Consider the following 25442-nt stretch of genomic DNA (forward strand, 5'->3'; position numbering starts at 1 on the left):
TCCTTTTCTAAATCAATACAATTTCTCAAATTTATTTATTTTTCTTAAAGAAGTACTTCTAATCTCTGTCAAAAGGGAGGTGAGGAAAGGTCCTCCCTCCCTTGTAAACACTGAAATACAGATCTGAGAAACCAGGGTCGACACACACAAAAAGTGCATTTTACAAAATATCAACTAAAATATATTTTACATGAATTATGCTTCCATTGAAATTCTACCAGCTGCATTTTCAGGTTCGAAAAAATATTTCCACATCTAAGAGATTTCAAAAGCATTTAAGTTCTGGGCAGCAGACCCTGCCTCCTGGGAGGAGGGACCTTGATCTCCTCTCCTGCTGGGTGAGGCTGGGCCCCTTGGCAGCAAGGGCTCAGCACCTGGGAATGAGCTGGCTCCAAGGCTGGCTCTTCAGAACCCCCATGGCCACTCTCACCAGCCTCTCTTACTGCCTGGCCCTCCCGGACTGATGATGCCTTCCTCTAACCAGCTTATTCAATACAAGGGGACCCAAGTCCCTTCCCTCCGGTTTTGGGATTGGGCTTCCCATGTGTAAATTCACCTCAGAAGCCCCGAGGCCTCCGCCCTCCCAGCCCAGTGGCCAATCAGGAGCAGCAGGTCTTCTCTGGGCAGCACGGGGGAGGGGGTTGCTCGGAGGGGGTGCCCTCACGATTGATTCGCTTCTACCTCCCTCTCCAGCTCCTGTCCTCACCAGCGCCACCTCCTCAGCCTGCTGGGTCTATGTCTGCCTCTCCGTAGGGGAGGAGGACTCAATGCTGCCCTCCTTGTCTTCTGTCCCCAAGGGTGTACCCCATGGGAGTGCTCACGAGCAGGTTCCCAGCACCAGGCCCAAGCCACGCTGTGTCCCTCTCCCTCCGTCTCCAACCATGCTCCTCTTTGGTACAAATAGGAAAGAACCGGGCTGCTCCAGCTCCCTCACAGAGAGCCCCAGGGCCAGGGTCTAGCCCTGGCAAGGACAGCAGGGAGCTGGCTGAGCCTCCTAATCTACTCTGGGGAGCAGCATGAGGTGAGAAGAGGGCCCCTGGGCAACTGGAACAAACTGAAAATGCAGGTCCTTAGCTCCTAGAGTGAGTGGCTGCAGCTCAGCAGGTCTGCGGACTGATACAGTGTTGATTCTCGCTGGGATGTAAATTAGTGCAATCTACAAAAGACTAGGGGAGGGGGTGGCAGGGCAAGGGGAGCCACAGCACTCCTTTGGTTTGATTTCAGGTGGGTGTGGCTTGAAGAGTCATGTGTGAAGTTCTGCAAGAGGTTTCCTAGAACCTCCAAGAGTAAGGCAAGAGGAAAAGTCTTCAATAAATCAGGTAGCAATTTTCCTTGCCCCCTGCCCCCCACCCCCTCCCAGCTCCCTTCTGCCCTGAAACGAACCCCATGTTGATCAGTTAACTTCTGGGAAGCCAGACCTGCTGGGCCACCCTCACCAGGAGGCGGACAGGAAGCTGACTCCCACAAGTGGGCCACACCCAGGACTGTGAGGGCCGGGTACCTTGTCCCAGCACCAGGGGCTACTGCAGGGGCAGAGGAGGAAAGCTAGGGAAAGGCCCCAAGTCCAGGAAAAGGAAGTCAATGCTCTGGAAGCCAGACTCTGGCTCTCTCTGCCTCAAAGGAACGAGCTCGGAGCTGTGCCGGAATCTGGGAGAGCCTGGTCCCAGGCTGATGGGGAAGCAGCGGGTCACAGTGGGTGAGGTAAAGCTGGCTCCCACTCCCCCTTGAAGGGCCCAGGGGAGGCTAAAGAAAGGCCTGTTTGGCCTGGTTCCTGAAGGACCCCCCACCCGCCCCTCCAGGGCCCCATGCCCCTCAGGCTTGGCCCAGCCTCAGGGAAGACTGCTTCTTCAGGAGTCTCTGCTCAGGGGACCACAAACAGGTACGCTGGGCCAAGCTGAGAAGCTCTGGTGCTTTTCTTATACCCTGGCCTCCCCTTCCCTCCCATGGGGCCCAGAACCCAAAGGGGCCCCTGCCCTCCCCCCCAAGAGAACCACAGGCCAGCAACCTCAGGCCCCTGTGGCCCCTTAACCAAGTGCTGTGCTTCAAGCAGTGCCCCCTGCCCCGAGCCCCACTTGCCGTGGGCAGCCCAGTGTGGGCGTGAGGAGGCTACTGGGGGTTCTTGAGGATGCGGCCATGGCGGAAGTCATAGACATGGCGGCAAAGAAACACCAGCTCAGGGTCCGTGTCCTCGGGTACTGTGCGGTGTGGCGGGGTGGAGTAGTCTGCAGAGGGGGGCACCAGTGCTGTCTTTCGGCTGGGGAGGCCCTCACCTCGGCGCTTGGCCATGGCACAGAATCTGCAGTGACACACCGTTTGCTGTCTTTACCACAGCCACCTTTGCAGGAAGACCAATTCCTTCCCCACCCTGCCCAGGGAGCTGGGACATCCCCTCCTGCCCCTGCAAGGGCTGATGCTGCCTCCATCTCTGTCCTGCCAACTGCCAGCCCATCTTCTCTGTCACTAGGGGATCACACCTGCTGGGGCCTCCCTCCCAACCACCTGCCAGCTTTCAGTGACTTTCTCTGAGAACAGTACTGTAACCTCCTCAACCCTGTCTCAGAGAGGAAACAATTTTTCTTCTTCTACAAAAATTAGATGGTGGAAGCAGGCTATGAGGAAGAAAGTTCTGGGAGGTCAGGCCCAGTGAGTAAGATCCTCTTGGGGATCACAGGCAGCCCCCAAACAGCCCTGGGGAGTCTGAGGGGAGAAGCCAGCAGATGTGCAGGGCACCACCCACCTGCAGTACTCGGCAAAAGTCAGCACGTAGCACTTCTCCTCGATGCAGGCCACACTGTTCTGGTCCTGATGTCTCGATGCAAAGACTTCATTCTGCAAAGGCTCAAAGGGAGAGAGGAGGGGCTGGTTACCAGGGCTGGAAGCACCTAGCTCCAGGAGCAAGGCAGACGCTAAGCCCTCTGCTGGACTCTTGACCTGAGGTAACTCCAGCTAGTGCCCAGAAAGCGAGAGCTTCCCAGAATTTCAGCCTAACTGCTCCTCACTTAGCACCCCAAGGCATTCCTCCTAGGTTCCTCCTAGATCCCGCCAGGTGTCTGCTCCAGCCCCTGACTATCATCAGGCTCCTGGCCTCCACCCCATGCCCAGGGATGGAGAGGAGAACTGGCGTGCATCTTCTGATTAGATGAGAAGTCTCAATGAAGGAAACAAAGTGACAGGGAGCTCAGACGGGGCAGAGACATTACCGCTCCTCGCACAACGCTCGGTAGAGCGCCTAGGGGTGTCAAGAGGAGTCTTTCCCCCTCCCTCTCACGCCGCAGACAGTCTCAGAGCAGACAGGCGTGCTGCTCCACCTCTCCTTTCCTGTCGCCAGGAGAACAAATCTGCTTGCTCCCACTCTGGCACCCTCTGCCATAGAGGGTTCCCTTTCTGCCTCCCTTTTAAGACAAAGGTTACTACTCCCTTTGAAATGTGAATTGGGGCAGTATTCGGAAAGAGGCTAAAACCCAGGCCCTTCCCCAGGTTCTCTGGCATCCAAGGTGATGAGTCCAGAGACTTGACTGCCCATGGCTGCCTCCCCAACACGATGCTCATAGTGCCACAACTTCTCCCTCTGCCACCCTTGCCCTCTCCGACCCATGTGCCCAGCGGCTCACCTCATGCATGCTGGGACTGCGGCCTCCCTGTAAGTGCTCTGGTCTGTAATACCACAAGAGGCTCATCATCAGCTCTCCTGGGGGGAGAAGAGAAGCAGTCACGGCTTGAGCTGGCAACCCCAGAGTTACTTAGACAGGCAGGCAGGCCGGGCCACCTGCCCTGGAGGCTCATCCAACTTTAGTGATTGGGCCAATCCTGCAGGTTCCAGCCACCCATGTCCCCTGCCCCAGGCCAAGCCTGGCCTTCAGTGGCCTGGAATGCTATTAGCATGGAGGAAGAAAGAGGAAAAGGCACTGACAGGTGAGCTAGGGGGACAGGTGCCCAGGCCCTGGTGGCTGGAAAGGTTAATAAGCTGATCCAACTCAAGCCACAAGGCCGTCTGCAGCCCTCAGCAGCAGAGAGATGCTGGCCGAGTGGAAGGCAGACTCTGTGCCAAGAACACGGGGAGACTAGGGCCAGGTCAAAACAGGCAGGGGGCTACCTGATTCAGGGTTCTCCCAGAGGGCAGAGATTTTGGCCACATAAGGTGTGGATGTCTTTCGTGGGCCTGACTTGAGGAGGACAGTGTCCCGGACTCGGATCGTCTCTCCGTGCCGCTCCACCGCCTGGTAGCTCTTTCGGATGGCTGGTTCGGGTTCATCCTGAGCAACAAACCAATGACACAAATAGGCTTGTGTGGGGCCACCCTCAGAGTGAGGAGGGAGGGAGGGAGCGGATTACGTCCTCTCTACGCTTTCCTCAGGGCAGTCAAACCACCGAGGACTGAGAAACTGCAACAACAGTTTGCAGATGGCCCCTTCTCCCTAAGGCTGGCTTTTGGGGGCAGGATGGGGAATCCCCATGGTTGGAGAAAGGATGAAAAATGGGAGCAGGGGTGGAAAAGTGGCCTGAAGCTTCTGGGGTGCAGTGTGTCCACCACACCCCCAACAGTTGGCTCTCTCATTCCAAGCCCTAGCATTGGGTAGGTCCTGAAGCTTCCTAATGGGACAGTCTGGGTTTGACCCTTAAACCATCATTGTAAGTGGTGTCACCTTGGGCAAATTACTGAATCGATTACTAAGCCTCAGTTTCCTCATCTGTGAAATGAGGATAATCTTAGGAACACAGGGTCTGTCCCTCACAAGGGAGTGGTGAGAATGAAAGCAGATAATTCAAGCAAAGTGCTTAGCTTAGTTCTGGCCCTTAAGAAGTGCTCAATCAATTTTAGCCTACATTGTTTTCATGATCCCAGATGATCCCATATCACTAAGGTTCTCTGCCTACCCCAATATCCCCTATACGTACTTATCTAAAGAGCCTCCACACAAGTCCTGCATCTTATAATCCAGGATACAAGGGACAGCATGAGCAGGGATGAGGTGAAGATACTTCAGATGGCTTCACTGAAAGTCAGTGACAGAGATGGCAGCCACCAGCTGTGACTGACTGTGCATCCTCTGGCCTCCCCAAGGCGCATGATACAAGACCACTAGAGGCTGGGGGAGCAGGCTGGGCCAGCAGGACTGGTTCCTGGAGTCCAAGTGAGCTGGAGCCCCTCGTCACCTCACAGAGTAGCTAGAGCCTGGGGTTCCTGAGACCCACCTCACTGCAGGTCCTGGGTCCCCCACTGCCACCCTCCCTTGTCCCCAGGAGCAAAGAGCTGCACTCACCAAGACGTAGACGGCCTTCTCACAGGCAGCCCCAACGGGCACCCAGCCGTTGGTGCGGCGGCGGCGGCGACGACGCGGGCGTGGGCGCTGGACGCGGGACTGCTTGGGGTGGCTGGGCCTGCGGGCAGCCTTGCTCCTCGCAGTGTGCCTACAGCTGGAGCCCGTGCGCAGACCTGACTTGGAGCCGCTAGGAGGCTTGGCGCTCTGAGGGCACGCGCGGGCTACTGTCTGGGGCTCCGAGGTGGGTGTCTGAAGATGGGGGACGGGCTCTGCTGCAGGTGGCACGCTGGGCACAGGGCATCCCAGGAGAGGGTGGGCAGGTGAGGCAGGGTGGCCGGCTTCTGGGAGAGGAAATTCTAGCTGGCCCAGGGACCTACAGCCTTCTGGAAAAAGGAGAGAGGGGGTCAGGCCAGGTGAGGACAAGCAGTAACTCCCCTGGCCCCTCTGCTCTCAGGGCCTGCCCCTGTCTTAATTCTGAGTGTGGACCCAAATGCCACTGAGGTGGCTGGTGGGGGTCAGGAGCCTTTAAGGTAGATTGTCAGAGTGACTGGCTAAGAGTGTTTTTTGACCTTGGAGACTGGTCCACAGACATCTCCATCTCCCCTTCTAGCCTGAAAGAAGGGGAGATAAAGAGAACAGTGTCTCTAGCTGTGATTTCATCTTCTCTAAGGCTTCCACAGCGCTTAGGAGCAGGGGATCTGGAGTTAGACAGCCTGGGATATGAATCCCAGGCCCGCCACTTACTAGCTGTGTGACCTCCGGCAAGTCACTTTACCTCTCAGAGCCTTGCAATAGAAATAGTAGTTGTGAATATCATATAGTGTGTCCTAGGTGTTTTTCTTATCAATGTATTAACTCGTCTCATCCTTACAACCCTATGTGGTAGGAACCATTACCCCCATTTTACAACTAAGGAAAGTGAGAGACAGAGCAGTTACTGACTTGTCTGAGAGTCACGTGGCTAAGGAAATGGGGGAAAACCTTTCACTCCAGGCAGTCTGGCTCCAGAGTCTATGCTCAATGACATGCTACATGCCCTCCTATATAAAGTGCTTAGAACAGTGCCGGGGACGTAATGCCCCAGGAAGGGAGGAGGGATAAGGGTTTCAGCTCCCACAAGTTAGGTGTCTAGACTCGGAAAGTGGCATGAAAGAGAAGGAAAAGCCCAGAAAGAAGTCTGTTGTCACTTCTTAGAGCTCCAACTCACAGCAGAATCTGCAACAACCAGTCTGGCCAGAGCCAACCGGTCTATAAAGCTGTTTTATAGACCCCTTCAAGAACGGGTTGCGGGGGAAAGCCCTGGGAAGGCCTGGCCACTCACTCCCCCAGCAGCAGGGCAGGCTTGCCAGCCAGGATGGCTGTGGTCACTTTGTTTCCACAAGGGAGCCAAGAAGGGGGCCTGGAGAGGCATGTGAGGACACTCCTGCCAGTTTGGGGGAAGAGAGCTCACCGTAGGGGTATCTCATAAGCTGCAGCATGAGCCTCTCAGGTGTCTGGGTCTTGCTGGGAAGGCAGACACCAAAGCCACGGGGTCTGGCAGCACCCTGCCTGTGCCAGGGTCTCTGCTTGTCTGTTCTCCGAGTGTGCCCACCCCATCCGCCCCTAGCAAGGTGATGCTAAGTCTGGGCACCACTCTCTTTCAAAGTCTGTATACTATTGTAGCTGGCACCACCTGCTGGGCCTGGTCCCCACCACCCTTCCCATGAATGCTGAACTTGGCCAGCATGCAGAAGAGGGTCTGGGCTTCTGGAAAGTAAGGAATTCTAGCTTTTCTTGAGGAGGGCTACAGGGACATGGGAACAACTTAGCAAAAGCTTAATTTCAATATTAATCTTGCACTCAGAGTCTAAGAATGAGTCTCCCTATAGGGAAGGAGGAGAGGCCCTCTCTGCTCCCTCCCTCCACTACAAGGCTACCTAACTGCCAGGCCAAGAAATCTCCATAGACAGCGGGGACAGAGCAGGGCTGCTAAGAGCTAAACATGCCCCTTTCCTGGGAATGCTCCTAGGCTTGGGCCACAAAACTAGGAGAATGCTCCCTTCTCAAAGACCTCTCCCTCCCATGCAAGAGCCAGACCCCAAGCAGCCCCACCCTCCTAGAACACCAGGTTGCAGAGACTCCCTGGTACATCCCACCCCGAGGAAGACTTACCTGCTGCAAAAGGCATTTTGTAGGGGCAGCCGCCACAGGTAGTGCCAATGTGGGTAAGAGACGAGGGCAACATTTCACAGATGCTGTAGCCATTCACTCCAGAGTCCTCGCTGGAGCAGTAGCGAGAGCCCCAGGCAGGGTGCTGGAAAGGGCTGCCTGCGGGCACTGAGCTTGGGGCCAAGAGGAGCCCCTCGTTAGGTGCAGCCACTGGGGACAGCTTGCCCTCGGGGAGCATGGGGCAGAGGGAGTAGCCCCCACACTGCAGCCCCTCTTGGCTGTAGTACAGGTAGAATTTGCCTAGCTCAGTCAGCTCAGGCCGACCACACAGGCCACTGTAATCGGCGGGGTTGCCAGGCATCGGCAGCGGGGACAGCTGGGGTGTGGGGAAAGAGGGCTGGTGCAGTTCCTGTTTGGGGGCAGGTGACTCCTCGCCTGGGCGCCCAGGTTCCGGCTTCAGGGCTGCCTGCCCACCCATGAGCAGGGGCAGGTGGGAGCGCAGCCCCAAGGGGCTCTCCAGACCCTTAGTCAAGGGCTGGTAAGGTGGCTGGATGGATGGCCTACGAAGGGTGGCAGGTGGCCATGGCTCCTCAGGGTGTCCTTGCCAGCTGAGTGGCCCTGCAGCCTCCCCAGAGCCAGCCCCCTGCCGGGCCTTGGGACAGTTCTTGCCATTGACCTTGGCCCACTTTGGCCTCGGGGCCTTCAGTGCCGCTGGCTCAGTGGAACGCCCGTCAGCTTCAGGATGGGCACGAGGCAGCCGCAGGGGCAGCTCCCGCTCCTGGCTCAGCTTTAGGAAAGCAGCTGCATTCAGGCTGGCCAGTCTCTTGGGAGCTGGGTCACCATCTCGGCGGGCAGCTTCATCCAGTGCTGGCTCTGGAGACAGGTCCCGACTTCCTCCTCCAAGGTCCCCAGGTCGGGGCCGCTTCTTGGAGGACCAGCCCCCAGTGGCCCTGTCGCGGTCCCGGCTGCGGTGAGGGTCTCCCCCTCGACTGCGGCGGGTGCCCGCCAGGCTACTGGTGTCCTCCCGCTCCAGCAGCAGGTTATTGAGGGCCTCAGCATTGAGAGAGGCCAGGCGCCGCTTGCGGGGCTGGGCAAGGCCAGTGTCCTCGCTGGATGGAGCCGGGCTAGGGGGCTTGGGCAGGTCAGGGGGCAGCTCATCAGCCTCATCTGCACTCCGTGGACCGGCCACATTCTCCAGGCGGGTCAGCAGCACTTTGCAGGCCTTGGGCTTCTCAGGAACTAATGGGCGCTTACGCAGTGGGTAGTTCTTGCGGCGCCCTGTGAGGTGCCCTGGGCTCTCAGGCATGCCTGGCTCCACATCTTCTGCCCCCTGCTCCATATTACTGCCTTCCATTTGCAGGGGCTCTTGGCGGCCGGTGGGGCCCGAACTCAGCATGGGAAGGGACTTCCTCCGAGTGTGTGTCATGGAGTATCCTCCAATCTGCAGGACAGGAGGCAGGCAATGAGAGAGGCCCACCCTGGCCTGGCCTGCCTGCTTTCTCCCCGATGGCAGCCCATCCAGCATCCCCCTCACACAGTAATTCTGGCCTATCCCCACCCCATCTCCAGGCTGGATTTACCCAGGACACCTCTTCCAGAGGGCAAAGGTCTAGCAGGGTCGGGCTGCCTCACTCTCGTTTTAGCCTAGGGTCCCTCTCTGAACTAAGCCCTTGGAGAGCCCACAGAACAATGCAGACCCCAGGGTCATAAGACAGAAGGAGCTGGGGGCAAAGCTCTCTGTTCTCTCTACCTGTTCTGCCACCAGATACTCACTGCCAGACAGGAAGCTCTGAAGACACCAGGCCAGGGGGGGGACTTGGGTGGTGGGAGCCCCTCTATTCCTTCAAAAGCATTACTAACCCCTCCCCCATCTCGGGGTCTCTGAGATTGGCCACAGGAGGATAAGGAGTGGACAGTGAGGAGCTGAGATAAGGAAACTGCTCACTGGGCAGTGGGGGAGGCAAAGTCCAGTCTGTGAGGACACCCTGTCTGGCACGTATGGCAGAACAGCCATAACCTGGGTCTTGTCGGGAAAGCCCCCAAAGGGTAGAGCCCTGGCTTTGAGGAGCCTGTGGTCAAGGGAGGCCTCAGCCAACCCTAGGAGCTAGGCTACCTTGGTTCAATTCCAGGGAAGGGCAGCCCAAACTGTGCCAGTGCCTGGGGAAGGGCTGTCGGTAAGGCTGAGATGAGCATTCCCAGGTAGGAAAGCCAGGGACCACACACTAGATCTGTGGTATAGCTTTAAACTCCCACCAGCCACTAAGAGTTGGGAAAAGAAAGTATCAAAGAGAAGAACTAACTCAGGGGACAAACTGGGGCTGCCTTGTTAGTCCTGTCCTATTCCTCGGCTCTCTCTCCTGGTAGGCAAGATGCCAGACGGGGGGCAGGGTGGAGGAGTCACAGGAAGCCTAGAGTCCTGACAGAAAATGCCCACAACCAGGCATCATCTCCTACTTTTGCTTGGCAAACACTCCCCCGACCCCCATCATACCTGGGGCAGCCTGGGCCCCGTCCTGAATGAAAAAGTCCAGAGCCGGCTGTGTGCGAGAAGCTGGCACAGCCAAAGCAATGAAGACTGGGGGTGCGGGTGTCAGTGTCTGGTCAGAGATGACTGAGCTGCTCACTCCCTACCTTCTCCCCAACCCAAAGCAAGGGGCCGCCAAGTAAGGTGCCAGACAAGGCTCTGGCCTCCCGGGCACCCTGCGACCCCTCCCCACCCAGCAGGCCCAGGTTTTCAGCTTACTTTCCCCACTGCTGTTGTTATTCGCACGCACTCTACCCAAGGAGCTGAGAGCAGTCCCTGCTGGGCCAGGATTTAACCCTGACGGCCCCAAGCCTGAGGGCTCCCAGGGACTCCTGAGCCCTGCCCAGCTCGCTCCTGTGGCTTTGGGCCAGCGGCCGGGGTCACTGGGTCCCTTCTCTCCGGAGACGTGCTGCACTAGTTGAGAAAGGGGGCTCAGAAAACCAGGCTGAGGGCAGCATGGGCACTCCTCGGCCCCAAGAAAGGACTTGGAAAACTGGAAAAGGGGGGCAGCGTGCCAGGCATCGCTCTGGCCACGTGCAGGGACCTGCCACTGCTCACAGACCAGGCTCCAGGCAAGACGCAGAGTCACAGAAGGCAAACCCATTCATTCCTGAAGCACAGACAGGAGAGCTCCTACAAAATCCCAGGCATCTGCTAGGCTCCCTAAGACTTGTCCCTGCTTCTAATCAGGGTGCCTGCCCATCCTTGTTTGCTCAGCACGCTTATTGGCAATGCCTCCTTTCACTCTCAAAAGCATCTGTTGGGGCCGGCCCCGTGGCTGAGTGGTTAAGTTTTCACGCTCTGCTTCAGCAGCCCAGGGTTTCGCCAGTTCGAATCCTGGGTGCGGACGTGGCACTGCTCATCAGGCCATGCTGAGGCGGCATCCCACATGCCACAACTAGGAGAACCTACAACTAAAAATACACAACTATGTACCAGGGGGCTTCGGGGAGAAAAAGGAAAAGCAAAATCTTTAAAAAAAAAAAAAAAAAGCATCTGTTGCTTACAACCCACACGCCCTTTTCTCAAATGCAGGGCACGCTGTGCTGGAGGTGGAGGAGTAGCAGCAAGGAGAAGCACATCTGTATTTCCTAGGAAAGCTGAGGCCCAACCTTCCCCACCCTCAAAGGGCCTGGAGACAGAGGACAGTAAACAGACCACACAGCTGAGGGGCCGAAGCCCCTCAATGGGCCCCAAGTTACCAGAGAAGTCAGGCCTGGGAATGGTGGGGGCCAAGGCTGAGGTCACCTGGGCTTGCGGCCTTTAAGGACACGGACATCATGTACACAGTAAGGAGGGGGAGATGGGAGAGCAAGCACAGGGAGGTGCTTCCAAGCCTGGCGAGCGGAGGAGCTCCAGCGGAGGGGTGGCTGGCCTGCTCCCGCTCCCCCGCCAGTTTGCCGGTGGACTGGCTGCATGGGTGGACGCGCCCAGGATTCTGGCACACTTGCCCACTTCTCAGTCTTGTCCTCTCAACACGCAAAAGGTCCCAAGCAGGGAGCGGCTAGGAGCAGGGCCTTCCATGTTCAGGAGCCTGTCTCCAGAACCTTGGAATTTGTTCCCTGTAGAGAGTCTTGCTCTTTCACCTCCCATTCAGCCCTCTAGTCCCTGAGGGACACCTACTGTCCCTGGGCTGACGATCCCAGGAAAGCTCTGAATCACAGGGTGCAAGTCACATTTCCAAATCAAGCGTAAGCACCTCCAGGTAGCCTCCCTTAAAATTGCCAAATCTCCCCTCACCCACTAAAAACGCCCAAGGCCATTGAACACACAAGGGAAACAACACCTAGCTTTCATGTGGTGCCTAAGACAGCAACGTCACTCACTGTCCCGAGGAGAGGCTAGGGTCTCCGCCACCTGCCTTACTGTACCCCAGTCCGTGGAGAGCAGGTGAGTCATGCTTTGAAGCTGGACATGTGAGAACCTTGGCTGCAGCTTTTCCCTTGGGTGGGGCTGGGTGGAGGGGGCTCCCAGCCTGCCGGGGCCCCTCTAACCTGCAAGGGGTGGCCCAGCTCCTTTGGGGAAGAAGCTCCGGGAAAGCAATAGGCTTGGTTCCCATTCCAGCTCTGCCAATCCTCCTGCTGTCCTGTCCCTCCCATGTATCCACTGCCTCAACTAGGAACTTTCTCTCTGCACTACCCTCCTCCTCTCCGGGAAGCCCTGTCCTCCCAGGCACAGGGAGTCCAGGCCCTCTTGGGACAAGGTTCCTAGGAGGGCCTCCCCAGGGCATATTATCCCTCACCTAGACCCTGTCAAGCAAGCTCTCACTGAAGAAAGTCAGTCTGACTGTCCCCAGCTCTGAAGAGCAATCGGCCAGCTGCTGTGAAGGACAGTGGCCCACCGCTGGTGGGTCTGAGTCAGAGGCCCAGACAGCAGGTTGAAACCAAAATCCCAAGTGTACTCTAAAGACAGCAAAGGGGCCATCTCAGCCCTGGGCACATCAGGGTCTTAAAATGGAGGAGGGAGATGAGGCCCAGCTGAAGTGTCATGGGGAGGTCTGGGCCTGTGTTGCCCCAGGCCTGCCCAGGGCTGGGAGAAGCCATCTCCACAGAAGCAGAAAGGGAGGGAGAACGTGTCTTTTGCCCTCAAGCTGCAGCTGCACAGGACATCACCCCCCACCAGCGAGGGCAGAGCACACCCAAGATGTGGTGTGCAAGGGAGGGTCAGATGTCTGGAGGAGTGTGGGCTGTGGGCATCACTGAGGGGAAAGTGAGGGGGGGGCCTAGACCAGCAAGTCAAGCCCAGATGTCTCACACAAGCAGAGGCTGCCCTGGGGCAGGAAGTGGTCCTCAGCCTTGACCGTGGCTCCCCCCTTACTTACCCAGCTCAAGGCAGCAGCCCCACACCCGTTCTTAGGGCTTCAGGAGCCAGGGCTCTGCCACTGCCCTTCCTGAAACCTCTCTGACTCACTGCACTTTAAATTTTGCTTTTCAGTCTTTTTGGTTTATTGTTAATGGGAGGTGAGCATTGAGGGGGGGGTCTTAGGCAAAGGCAGACCAGGTGGTCACCTGGGTGAGGGCCAGGAAGGGCCCTGACCCAAGCCGCCTCCCAATTACACATAAAGCCACAGTGGCCCTGAGTTAAGCACTGCCCTCCTCTGCAATGTGTCCTGCAATAACCTCCCCCTCCCCCAAAGGAATAACACTTTTTCTTCAGCATTGAGTTTCTTGAATCTTCTATGAGAAAAGAAAAGCAGCAAGGGCACAAAGGCTGGCTCCTCTTCTTTTCAACTCAGCTGATGGCACTCATGGCAAAACAGAGAGGGGAAGCTGCTCAAATTCTTACACTAAAGCCAGGTAAAGACGCAGCTGGGAGCTCCTGAACCCCCAAGTGCTGGTCAAGGGGAAAGAACCAAGCTTTGAGTCAGGCAGACCGGGGTTTAAATGCCAGCTCTGCCCCTCATGAGGAACTTACTTAATTTCTCTGAACTTCAGATGCCTCATCTAAAACGGACACATCGAAATGAACCTTACTGAAGAGCGGGGGTGAGGACAACAGAGTCACCGTGCAGGAGCCTAGCAGGGTAGGAAGCAGGCAGGCCAACATCCCTCCCCTCTTCCAGACCCACTAACAGAGGAGAGGAGCCTGCTGCCCTTAGCCTAGGCCGTTCCCCACAGCAGGAGCCAGAGTGGTGGGGAAGCCAGCTTCCGCTGGGAGAAATCTGAAAACCCAGCCTGCACCTGCACCCTGCTCGGCCCCCACCCAGTCCATGGAAACACGCAAGTGCCAACCCCAGGGAAAGATGGCGACGCAGCTCCTTCCCCACGCAGGACCCAGTGTGGGATGAATTGTGGAGAGTTCACTTTACGACAGAGCAAGACAGGGGCAGAAACTGTATCCCAACAGATCCTGAACAACACTCTGCGCCTCCGAGAAACATTCACCTGGATGGTGAAAGGCGAGATCTGCAGATGCTAAAGGCCCAGGGGATGGGGTCGGAGGGTGTACATTCTGCCTGTTGCCGCCATCTGGCTGCGGCCGGTGCAGGCACCCAGAGAGCAGAGTCCTCTGGCAGCACAGAGCTCATGCCCCAGGGTGCCGTCCCTGAGGAGAGAGCAGTGGCCATGGCCACCAGCCCCACCTCCCTGGTGCCCATTCAGCCTCATTTGCTGCGGGCATTCAACGCACTTTACAACCAGGCCAGGACCCTATGAACACCTACCTGGGCAGGAAGCACGTCGCCCAACCAAAGGGAACTGGCCTAACCCGTCTGGATACAGCCTGTTTTAGAGACTGCCCTCAGGTCTGGTGGCCATCTGAGGAACTGGGCCCGCCCCCCTTGGAAGCACCAAGCCTATCCATAGCCTGTCAGACCACCTGCTCCTCACGTTTCACACTGGCGGCTCCCAGGAGCTCAGAGCCGTGGAGCGGCCATGCAGGGAAAGTCCGCACCCACCCCACATACAGTCTGATGCATCGGCCAGGCCCCACTTCTGGCCACTCTTGTCCACTCTGACCATCTTAGCCCAGACACACAGGCCCAGAGCTGCACCCAAGTGTCCAGAACCCTCCACTTACTTCTGGCTCCAGATACAAAGCCAGACATCCCATCTCTTGTAACTACAAAGGAACACAAATCTCAGTGGGAAAAGAGGAGTTTTAACTCAGACTATAAAGTAGACTCTCCATTTTATATTAGAATCGCAACTAAGTACAGAAATACATGAACAGTAGAGTTGTTGGAACCACCTTCTCACTGGAAACTGCCAGTGCCTTAGTCTTAGGACATGGCCCTTCCGATAGGTAGGGGGCCGAGTGAGAGAGATGAGAGTACCTCTTGGATCTAGAAGTCGATATATACACATGGACCCTTGAGCTAGGACAGCGGGCAGAGACCACTGCTATTTTAAGCATACCACAGTGCTCGACTTTAAGAAACTCGAACGTGACAAATCATAAGGTGATCAAGCGCAATACAAAATTAGTCTTTAGAAGCTTTCTTTAAAGGCACACCTCCCTACTTCAGGCGGTCTGCCTTCCCCTAGCTTCTTCCCAGTGCACAGCTCCTGTGTGCACAAGGCAGATTTGTATTTGCAGGTGCCGCTCCAGCTAAGCCACAGCCCCCGCTGCTCATTCCCAGGCACCCGGCACCTCTTGTGACCTTTGCTCACACAGCCAACACTTGCTGGCCCCTCGCCACGGCTCGACACAGCAGAGGTAAGACCCATACAGGGTTAGAAGCCACTTCGTGCTGCTGCTAATCCTAAGTGGGCTTGGTCAACAGCCTGTGCTTCTCTGAGCTTTGGTTTCCTTATCTATAGACAGCAAGGTTGTTATGAGGATCAAGTTAAATAAGACTGTCTGTCAAATGCCTAGGAGAGTACCCGGTATACAATGGTGCTCAATACAAGCTCATTCTTTCCCCCATATGTCAAGTATTAAGTGCTGAAGAAAAATGCAAAAAAAAAAAAAGAAATTGGAGCCCGGCTGGCAGAAAGAGGACAAGACAGTGCGACAGGGGCTGTGATGGAGAGCTTGGGGCTCGGTGGAGAGCTCCAGCTCCATGGCAGCTTCACAGAGGGTACATCCGAGCTGGGACTCAGACACTTACTGAGGGCCGACCTCATGCCAGCTGTACTGAGGGGAGAAGAGCCCAGTAGGGAGGGGTAGACAGCAGTCTAAGAAACTCACTTCACAAACACTCGGATGCAGGAAGAGGTAGCAGACAAAAGCTGAAGTCTTGAGGGCAGGAAACAAATGCAAGTTTTCCCACACTCACCCCTACTGGCTCCACATAGGACTACTCCAGGCTGGGGGACAAGGGAGCATCGGGGCAAGACTCCCTCAGACCCTCCTACCCAGGCTGAACCAGAAGTAAATCTATTCCTGGAGCAGGACTCATTTGCTCCAGGCAGTTAACAGCAAGGGAGACATAAAACAGGAATAGGGACAGGGCACCCCAACGCTCAGCACCAGGCCCTCAATGGACCCAGGGGGAAAGCTCAGGCTACAGATGCATCATTCTTCAAAATACACAACAGCTCACCTGCCTGTTTCAGGCACCTGCCTGGGGTGGCAAAGGGTACACACGTACTGTTCAACCACCAGGACACCCCAGGAACCAATAACTTAGATTTCTAAGATGGCTTGCCAAGACTGGAGGTGCTATCTCTTGTCCTGAACAGAAGAAACCGGCCAACCAGGTCAAGAGGGGAGCTCTGTCCTTGGCGTCCCCAGCAGAGTGCTAACCTCCTGAATGAGCCAGCCATGAGGAACAAGACGCGAGACCAGGCCTTCCCAACACTTTGCCAGCACAAGCAGAACCACAAGGCAGACCCTATTAGAGTTGTCGGCACCCAACTCGAAGATCTCACACCTAACTGACTGACCGATTAGTGCCACCCTGCCGTGAGGATGCAAGAACTATGAGGACAGGCGGGCTCTGCCTTCTTACCAGTAGAGCCATCCACAGGGCTTAATAAGAGCTTGCTGAATGAATAAAGATCTGGTTGCCCACTCGCCCCACCCCATCTACCCTAGACTGATGGCACCACGTGGAGCCCGGGACAAGAAACTCTGACCTCACATTCTCCCCCATCTTGCGAGTCCACCAGGCCTTTTCAATGTAATCCAAGTTCAAGAGGGCTACTTCAAGAAATCTCTCATATTTACACAGCACATCCTCCTTCTCTCTGCCAGCTTGCCCAGCTATCTCAGGAAAATATTCCTCTCATTTCACTCCTTAGTGCAAACCATTGAGCAAGGGTAACACTTCTATCAAGACAAAGAATGTCACCTATATTAAGGTGAACTGAGCAGCGAAGAACCAGAGTTAGCATTATCAGTCCCCAAATCCCCTAAGTGTGCAGGGCTGGGAATTCTTGATTCACCACAGAGGCTTCTAGTCTAACAGGATGGCTAATGTTTGTCAAGCACTCACTATGCGCCCGACACACCACTCAAAGCACACGATATTCACTCTCATTTATCCTCACAGCCACCTCACGCCCTAGCTGTTATCTCATCTGAACGAGGAGAAAACAGAGGAACAGAGGGAAAAGAACTTGCCCACACTCCCGCGCCATCCAGGGTCAAAGCCTGCGTGTGTGGTGTGGGTTCCCAAGCCCATACCCCCACTGCAATACAGGACAGTGGCTGGGTCACAGACTGTCATTAGACAGACACTTGCACATTCCATTTTTTCAGTGCTGTTTTAATTATTGGCATTAATACGTTATTAGTTTTTCCTGATTTTTCACCACAAAGGAACTGAAGAGGTACTCCAACTAAAGGCAACTGTGGGCTGGCCACGGAAGGTACACATAATTTTACAAAGTGCTTCTACAGAAAAGTCTGCTCAAAGTTCCCAACTAACTCTTACTTGCAGTTTGGAAACAAACCCACTTTATAGCCTAGAAAGGGGGTATGGCTTTCAAAGATATGTTGTCTTGATTTTACAGTAAATCCAGAAAAGAAGTCGACAGACCGCACCCACGCATCTAACCACATCTCTTGAGTCAGATCAAATCTCTTTCCTCCAGCCCGACCTGCAATGACGACTGAAATTTGGTCATCACACACCAAACAGCCATCTTAATATTCGAAGACATATTAACTGCCCTTTGGCTACCTCTCTTTGGGCCAAACAGATCCAAGTCCTTTCAATTTTCTCTGAAGATTATCTCTTACAGTCACTTCATTAATTTTACAATTCTTTTTTACATACTGTTCCAACTGTGTGAACCCCTCCAGGCATACAGCAGGGGACCCCCCTCACTTCCGAGGAGGGCCTGCCCACCCTGGCTATAGTGGAAATGTGGCTCCATCTTTCCTTCCAGCATACTCGTCAGGATATCCTGGCATCAAGTAGCACCTTAATACCTTTCCTGTGATTTCTACAAAGACTCTCTAAAAACTAATAATTCATCTCTAAACCACCTGGCCAGATGAAAATGTGATTAAAAAACTGACTTTTCTCCAAACATTTTAGACAGGTACCTGGGCTTGGAGAAGGACCTCAATGTGAGCCACCCCTCTCCTCCACAGGCTGGAAGCTGAAAGAGCTGCAGCTAAGGAGGGTGGGGGACCAAACAAACACTGGGGATGGAACAGACGCAGGAGCAGTCAGCACCACTCCAGGTGAGATCTGGGGGTCACAAAAGGTGGAAACACCCCAGGTCCCATCCTCTTAACCAAGGACAGGGAGTCAAAGCACCTCGCCCCTCCAATCCACTGGAAAACACACTGATGGGAGAAAAAAAGATGTAGACCCAGTTCTTGCCTGGCACTGACGTTGTTAACTAAGAAGAGTCACCTGTCATTTTTTCATTCAGGTAATTTGGTCATGGTGCCTCGGAAAAAAGTCCCCATTTCAAATCTTAGAGAGGTTGAGAGACAAACCCATTCTTTTATTCCCGGGGGATCGGCCCTGTAGAGGATCTCAAGGACAATGTTATTTTTTTATTTTTTGTGTGTGAGATGCTGAGTCAGGTGAATAACCAACCATCCTTGCAGGTGTTTCCCACTGGGAAAAATGGAATCTGGATGAAAATCCTTCCCAGGACACAGCCCAAAATCCTGGCTGTGACTTCACCCTGAGGCCTGCTCACCAAACCCACAGTCCTTTGGTCCCCAGCTTCTAGACCAAGTGGTCTAGGGCAGGGCATCAAGCCCCTATTGGAACCCCAGGGCCCGGCTGGTGCTCAGCAGCTCTGCAAAGCCAGCTCAGTGGAGCCAAGGGCGCTTGTCGGGCTGTCTAGCCCCGAGCAGGCCGTCTGCAGCCTCGCAGCCGCCACTGCTCTTCCTCCTCCTCCCCGTTAGCTGGTTTACTGCTCATTAGTGGCGGTACCAGGAGGTGAGCAGGAAAAACATAAAGGAGCTGAAATTCAAACCAGTCCATTTTACTCCAGTTAGTTGCCTCCCATAAAACCAAGCAGGATTTCATCATCCAGGACCTCCGTGTCCCCTGTCCCAGGGAGGTCGAAACAACCCATAGGGTGAGGGGCTGCAGAATCTCAGGACCCCAGGCACCAGGACTCTATGCTTCTAGTTATCATGAGCTCTTATCTACGTTCTGTATTTCCATCTTTTCAGGATTAACATGAACTTCTAGGCCTGAGCTGGCCCACCAAGTCAAGGCAAGGGACCTGCTGAGCAGGAGAGCTGAGGCTGCCCTCAGTATCGAAGCATACTCTCCTTGTCCCTCCGAAGTCCCCAGCACAATGGCAAGTTCACAAAGGAAGTGATTCTTGCCAGACTGTGCTAGCAAATTCCCATAAATACTTGGGCTGGGGTAGTACTGCTTATGTAAAATGCTTCCCCATTGAGAGATGCTGCTTTATTTACATTCTTCACAACCCATTCATAAAAAGGAGGCCCTTTAATGTTGGGGCTGTTCATATAATGCTCCATAAACCCAGCAGCTTCGGCTGGCAGCCTTAGTTCAACACAGGCTACTTCTCAACTCCAGAGACTTTTTTTCCTTAAGAGTTTTTTCCCCCTCTCTTTAATGACTCACCTTGCGACAGGGCGCTGAGGCCAGATGTTGCAGGAGCAAGGCCAAGAGGACTAACAACAGATAAAATGAAAACACACAAGTCCTCCTGAATGCTAGGACAGAGAGGTGACGAGGAATGAAAATAAATAAACTGAATATCCCTATAGAACTCTAATGTGAAGTATGTACGTTGGAAGGTTGAATTCCTTCCAGGTTTACCGAAACTTTCTTTATGGATGTCAAAATCCTTCCCAACTTACATCTCTACATAACAGAGAAGATGTGGAGGAGATTTTTTTTTTTTAACCCAAAATGAAAAGATACAAGAGGGCTCCTTCTGGTTTTTGATTTGCATTGTGGATTAATAAAAAAACAGTAATTTTCTCTGCATCTTCACAGAAGTATTCCAGGGCCTGCTGGATCCAAGAAGGGCACAATTTGCTCAGGGTGAAGAAACTCAGGCAAATGTCCTAAAGAGAGGAAGGACTGTGTTCTAGGGCACGCAGTAAAATCAGCCTGAGCAGTTCAGGAGAGAGCCCAGGAGATGCATTCTGAGGCAGCTTGTCTCCTGTCTCCTGCTACAGTAGAAACAAGGAGAACAGAAGTAGTAGGGATTTTTTTTTAATTGACGGGAGCGGTCTGCATCGCCATGGCAACTGTGAGGGGTGGCCTTCCCACTTGGAAGGGAAATGCTGGTCCATTAATCATCAAACTGGGGCACAAAAGGGAGGTTTGGGGGGAAAGGGGATGGATGCAGAATTTATTTTTTCACTGTCTAGACTCAAACCAGTCACCAGTCCTCTCTCCCATTTCCCCCATGGCCAGGGTTGACGGTAAACAAAAACAGAAGTTCTGAGAGCTGGGATGATAGCTCTCCTTTTTGATGGGTCCAATGTGGGGCGGATCATGCCTTCCATGCCAGCGATGCCCCTATAAACACCTCTTCCAACAACAGTCCCAAAAGTCCCATCCACAGGCCAGACTCAGCAGTCTTTTTCTTTTCTGTTCTCAGAACCATGTTTTCTCCCTCATTTACACCCAGGATTGAGAAGAGATAAAACATATGGATTCATTTAGCATGGACAACAAGGAAAATTGCATAAGAGCAGCAAAGCCGGGTGGAGAGAATGGCCTGGTAGGGTAGGAGGAAAACAGGGTTACAGCCCTTTTCCAATTCATGTCTATATGGTGTCATGTGAGCAATCCCCAGGACAGACTCTTCCCAGCCAGAATATCAGAAACAACATCTAAATTTCATTTGCTCCCCATGCAAAAGTACCCCAAACATGCTCTACCTACATGCCATTGACAGAAAAGGTTGGAAACCACTAAGGACTCCATACTGAGCATTTCTGGAGAAGCAGAAGGGAAGGCTTCCCCTCTGTTCCCACCCAACTAAGCAGCCAACTGCATTTATTCATTCAACAAAAACAATGTGCACAGCACTATAGCAGAAATTCCACAACATTCAAACACACACACACATACACACCAAGGTTTAACACTCATACTGTCCCGGTCCTTAAGAAACTTGCAACCTACAAAACCACTCAAAAACACACCATGTTATAAATCCAGAGTCACAATCACAGAGGCAGGCAATGTTGGCCTGGTGGCCTGAGTGACAGTGAGACGAAGGATGAGAAGGGTTCAGGTGGGAGGAGAGGAAGGCGAGGGGCTCCTCAATGGGGACAACTGGGGAAGGGAGCAGGAGCAAAGATGCAGGGAGATAAATGTGCATGACACAGCCAGGGGAGAGCCTTAGGGGACACTGTCTAGGGTCAGACTGCAGGAAAAAGGGGAGCCATTGCAAGTCTGCGGACAGGAGAGCGACATGGGGGAAGGAGTGATTTAGGAAGAATGATCTAGCAGCCGTCTACAGACTGGATCAGAAGGACTAGAGGAAGCAGGAGGGAAAGAAAGGTTGTAATAACAACACAGGCCTGACATGGGGACAGGAGGGCAACAGAAAGGAAGAAAAGGAGGAAGGTGCAAAAATGATAGAAACTAAATTCTCCAAAGCAAATCTTCCCAAATACTTGATTCCACTGACGTGAGTCTCCTACCAGGTAAAGAGCTTGTCAAAGAGAAAAATGTTGTTTTGGCAATTCCCCTTTATATTCCAGTGGCCAGACCAGGTCACCCCCTTCTGACTGCCACCAAAAGAAATCACATACTGTGTAGTCCAGAGAAGGCACAAAGGCCTTGAGATTCTTCATCATTCTCTGGATCTTAGACATACAATTAAATTCTCTCAGAACAAACTTTAGTCTCCTGCATGAAGTAATACCTCCCTTTCCCACAAGTCTCAGCTCCACCCAGCCTGGGGTCTAGACCCTCCTGGGAAGGGGGATGGAGGGCGGCCATGAATTAACTCTATGCCTATCCTAGGCAAGGCTGACAGGCAGCTTTCCCAGGGCAGGCTACAGCCAACCACAGCTGGGGGCAGCTAGTAACCAATAGCTCCGTAAGGTAGGGCTCAAACCCAGATTCTCAGCAAAAGACCACAATCTAAACAGCAGGAGTTTCCCTGTCTTTGTGGTCCCAACTTTTCCATTAGGTATGGGGTCACACCAGGGGGCGTGGGAGCTCTGAATGGGTTTTTACAACTGGGAAAACAGCACCCAGTTTAGAACTGGTGACTGGTGGGGTTAGAGGGACTTATAGCTTAAGCCACTGGTTTCCAAGTGTCCTCCAGTGGGCCAAGGACAGTGGTGTCCCTCCAGGACATGTGGTGCCCTTTTCTCCTTTATTCAGATGACATAGGGGTGGAGAGAGTAGGAAGGAAAATCTCAGGTGGCACAAAGTAAAAAGGTCTGGAAACCTTTTTTATTTAGTCATTAAATGCCTGCCTGGATGTATAAACCCAGCTTCTCATTTCCCTGCATGGGTACCTTCTCTGGCTAAAGAAAAGTGCTGAAGGCAGTTCAGGACGGACTGCTGGAGCACATTTGGGGGTATCTCCTAGGCCCCAATACAACTGGTCGTCTGCCCTCTTAGGACTGTTGACATGTCGACTAGGAGATGTCCCAGGTGGGATTAAACCTCTGCCCAGGGGCAGACTCTGCTTTCTGAAACCCCTCATTCCTGGCTGACTCTAGAGCGGCTCACTGCACTGTCGCCTCGGTGAGTCCAGCAACCCGATCGCCACCGGCCAGGCCCACCGTGTGCACACCCCCACCTCTGCCCCTCTGCCCTGGCCGGGTCGACCCCTCTCTTCCCAGAACGGCGAAGCGATCCGCGGCTGGTGCGGTGAGCCAGTGCCGCAGCTCCTCCCGGCGGGCGCCCCGGCCCCCGCAATCCCCGGGGCAGAGTCCGGCCCTGTCGCCCGCCCCTCGGGGTGGGTGGCTCGGACCCGCTCCCCTCCCCGACGCTACCACCTGCGCCCGCTCCGGCGCCGCCTTTGTCCGGCGCTTCACCGCCAAGCGGGCTCCTCGGGCTCGACCTGACCCGGCCCCCCGCCCCGGAGGAGAGGCGGCGAGGCGGGCAGGGCATGACCAGGCCGGGCCGCGAGCACGGGGTCCCGCTGTCACTTGGAGGCGGTCTGACAACTTCGATCCCCCCGCCCCACCTCGGACTCGGCCGCCGCTCCGCACGGTCCCCGCCGGGCCTCCCGCGGCCCACACTCGCTTCTCGAACCGGTTCCCTTCCGTCTTCGGCGCCTCCCTTCCTCCCAGCCCGATCAGGTCGGGTCTACACTAGCCCCCGCCCCGGCGCGGCCCCCATCCTCTGTCCCCCATCCAGTAATAACCGGCCAGCTCCCAGCGCGGGAGGGCGCCCCCCACCCTGAGCGGGCGATCCCGCGGCGCCGCCCCCAGCCGCGGCCCCTTGCCTCGGGGACCGCGAAGGGGGAGGGGGCGCAGCGGGGGGGCAGGGGCCTCGCCGCCCGCGCACTCCGAGGCGAGCCGGCTCCGCCGCGGCGAGGAAACGACCGGCGTCCTCCCGCCCTCCGCGGCCCGGGACGCCCGCGCCGCCGCCTCCCGGCCGAGCTGCCACCCTGCGGCCGCCACCCACCCCGCCCCCGGCCTGCGAAGCGGGCGGCCCCCCGGGGGCTGTCACCTCGAGGCGCGCCGCGCTCCCCGATGGCGGGACCGTGGCGCCGGACCCGGGGGAGGGAGGCGGCGCGAGCGGGCGGCCGCACCTGCTTCGCGTCGTCCGTCCGTCCGTCCCTTCCCGGGCTGGCGGGGGCGGCGGCGCGGCGCGCTCGGTGGGGCGCGCTGACGGGCGGCCAGTCCTCTCCCCTTCACTCGTCTGCCTCCCTCGCTCGCTCCCTCCTGCTGGCTCGCCCCTTCCCCCCTCCTCGACCCCGGCCTCTAGCTCACCGGGACGGCGGCGCGGACGGCGCAGCTCTGGGCGCCCGCAGGCCCCGGCCGGGCTGGAATCCGGCGGCTGGAACCCCCCGGGGGCGCTCAATTCCCGGGCTCCACGCTGCTGCGTCAGCGCCTCCTCCTGGGGGCCGGGGCCGGGCGGGCGGAGCGGGGGCCGCGGCCGGGCGGGGCCGTCGGGGGGGGGCGGGTGCGCCTGGCCCGGGCGGGCGGACGGCGGGGGCCGGACGGGCGGGGCAGGCAGCCGGACGGGCGGGCGGCGGGGGCCGGGCTCCGGGATCCGCTACGCCGCTCGCGGTTCCCCCACAAACTCCCCGAGAGCGGAGCCTCCGCCGCCCTCCTTCCTGCTTCCTCGTCCCCAGCCAATCAGCGGCGCGCCCCTCGGCCAGCTCCGCCAATCAGCCACCCCGCCCTGCGCTGGCCCGGCCAGCCAATCCGGCCCTTGGCTCCCCCTCCCTGTCTCCGACCAATCAGAACCGTCGGTCGGTCGTCCCAACGCAGGGGGCAGCACGAGGCGGCCGGGGGAGGCGGTGCGGGGAGTGGTGGGGCCTGGGGGGAGGGGTACGGTGCCAAGGGTGGTGGTGGGGGTTGGTTTTCTTTGCCGGCTTCTTGGATTTTTCTCTTCGTCTACCGAGCTTGAGCCCGTATCCCATGGTGACCTGACCCTGGAGCCCCAATCCCCCAGCTGCTACCCCACCCCCCCGGGAAATCTTACCTCGCCCCCACCCAGGCCGTCACCCCTCTACATCCCTCTTCCCTCTTCTCCCCTGGCCCCCACTGGAGAAAACTGCAGGCCGAGGAACACCCCACCCTCGCCAGCGGCTGCTGCCCCCAGGGCAAAGCTTCGGGAAGACCAGCCGAAAATCAAGAGAGGACAACCCCCCTTTCCTGCAGAAAGGGCCCCAGACTCCAGCGAAAGGGCCCCGACTGCTGAGAAGCCCCTCCCGCCCTTGCCTCATCTTTCCGACTTCCCTGCCTGCCACGTCTCCTTTCCTTTCAAGCAAGGTCGGTCCTGGCTCGGTAACCCCTCACCCGCATCTCTTTTTCCTCTTTCTCCCCTTCACCTACCGCCCCCAACTCCAGCTCTTAATTCACCCTTCTCAGAAGCAGAGTGTGGAACCCTCATCCATTTCCAGCTGACAGCAGAGCCTGGTCTGTGAGTCCTTGACACCCACACACCCTCTTCCACCACCGCGGGGAACATCAGAGCTCTCTGGGGGAGGGGAGAGGGGGCGGGCAGCCTGACAGCCCCGGCTGGACTCCCTCCCTCGCGTCCCCAAGCCAGGATGGGACCAAGCGTAGACACTTACCTGGCTTCCCTCTAGTCACCGAATGCTCTGGCTCCATCTCACACCCACAGACGTGCCTTCCCAAGCCCGAGCACGCTCGCGGGGTCAGCAGGGTGGGTGGGCACAGCAGGCGGAGGTCACACGGAGGTGTGGGAGGTCCCTCTGAGGTGCGGGAAGGGGCTGTGTCTTGAGCACCTTGTGTTGCCAGAGCCGGGATAGGGCTTCACTTCAGTAAGCACTGGCTGTGCACATAGTAGGTTCTTGAGAAATGCTGAGTCCACCCCAGAACAAAGCCTCATTCCCAATTCAGGCGGGGGAGGGGAGCTTTGGGAGGTAAAAGGAACAGCAGCAAAAACGGTAGTGTCAAGTCACCAGAGCGCTGGGAGCAGCCCAGGGAGGGGCTGGGCCGAGCACGCCTCGGTGGAGAGAAGCACCCCTGAGTGCTGGGGCTGCCTAGTT

General features: G+C 56.2%; 1 protein-coding gene across 4 annotated transcripts; it reads right to left on the reverse strand.

Moving 5' to 3' along the window:
* Positions 1-25144, reverse strand: BAHD1 (bromo adjacent homology domain containing 1). Of its 4 annotated transcripts, none has more exons than XM_044765149.2 (7): positions 25005-25144; positions 7413-8850; positions 5262-5644; positions 4094-4253; positions 3612-3688; positions 2738-2838; positions 1-2296 (listed from the first exon to the last, which is right to left on the reverse strand). In XM_044765149.2, the coding sequence occupies exons 2-7, from the start codon at positions 8833-8835 to the stop codon at positions 2107-2109; spliced, it is 2334 nt and encodes a 777-aa protein (XP_044621084.1). In that variant the 5' UTR covers positions 8836-8850; positions 25005-25144; the 3' UTR covers positions 1-2106. The 4 variants fall into 4 exon arrangements, with proteins under 4 accessions (XP_044621084.1, XP_044621086.1, XP_044621082.1 ...); XM_044765151.2 differs by lacking the exon at positions 25005-25144 and adding an exon at positions 23692-23831 and having other exon boundaries at positions 2738-2829; XM_044765147.2 differs by lacking the exon at positions 25005-25144 and adding an exon at positions 23692-23831.
* Between the last annotated feature and the right edge of the window lie 298 nt (positions 25145-25442).

The sequence above is a fragment of the Equus asinus genome, chromosome 2, assembly GCF_041296235.1.
Source record: "Equus asinus isolate D_3611 breed Donkey chromosome 2, EquAss-T2T_v2, whole genome shotgun sequence".
Taxonomy (NCBI): Eukaryota; Metazoa; Chordata; class Mammalia; order Perissodactyla; family Equidae; genus Equus; species Equus asinus.

Coding starts and splice junctions, on each gene's coding strand:
- BAHD1 (XM_044765149.2), bottom strand. CDS start 8,835: ATGACACACACTCGGAGGAAGTCCCTTCCCATGCTGAGTTCGGGCCCC. Junction 5,645..7,412: donor CAAAATGCCTTTTGCAGCAG/GTAAGTCTTCCT, acceptor TCCTTTTTCCAG/AAGGCTGTAGGTCCCTGGGC. Junction 3,689..4,093: donor CTGGGAGAACCCTGAATCAG/GTAGCCCCCTGC, acceptor TTCTCCCCCCAG/GAGAGCTGATGATGAGCCTC.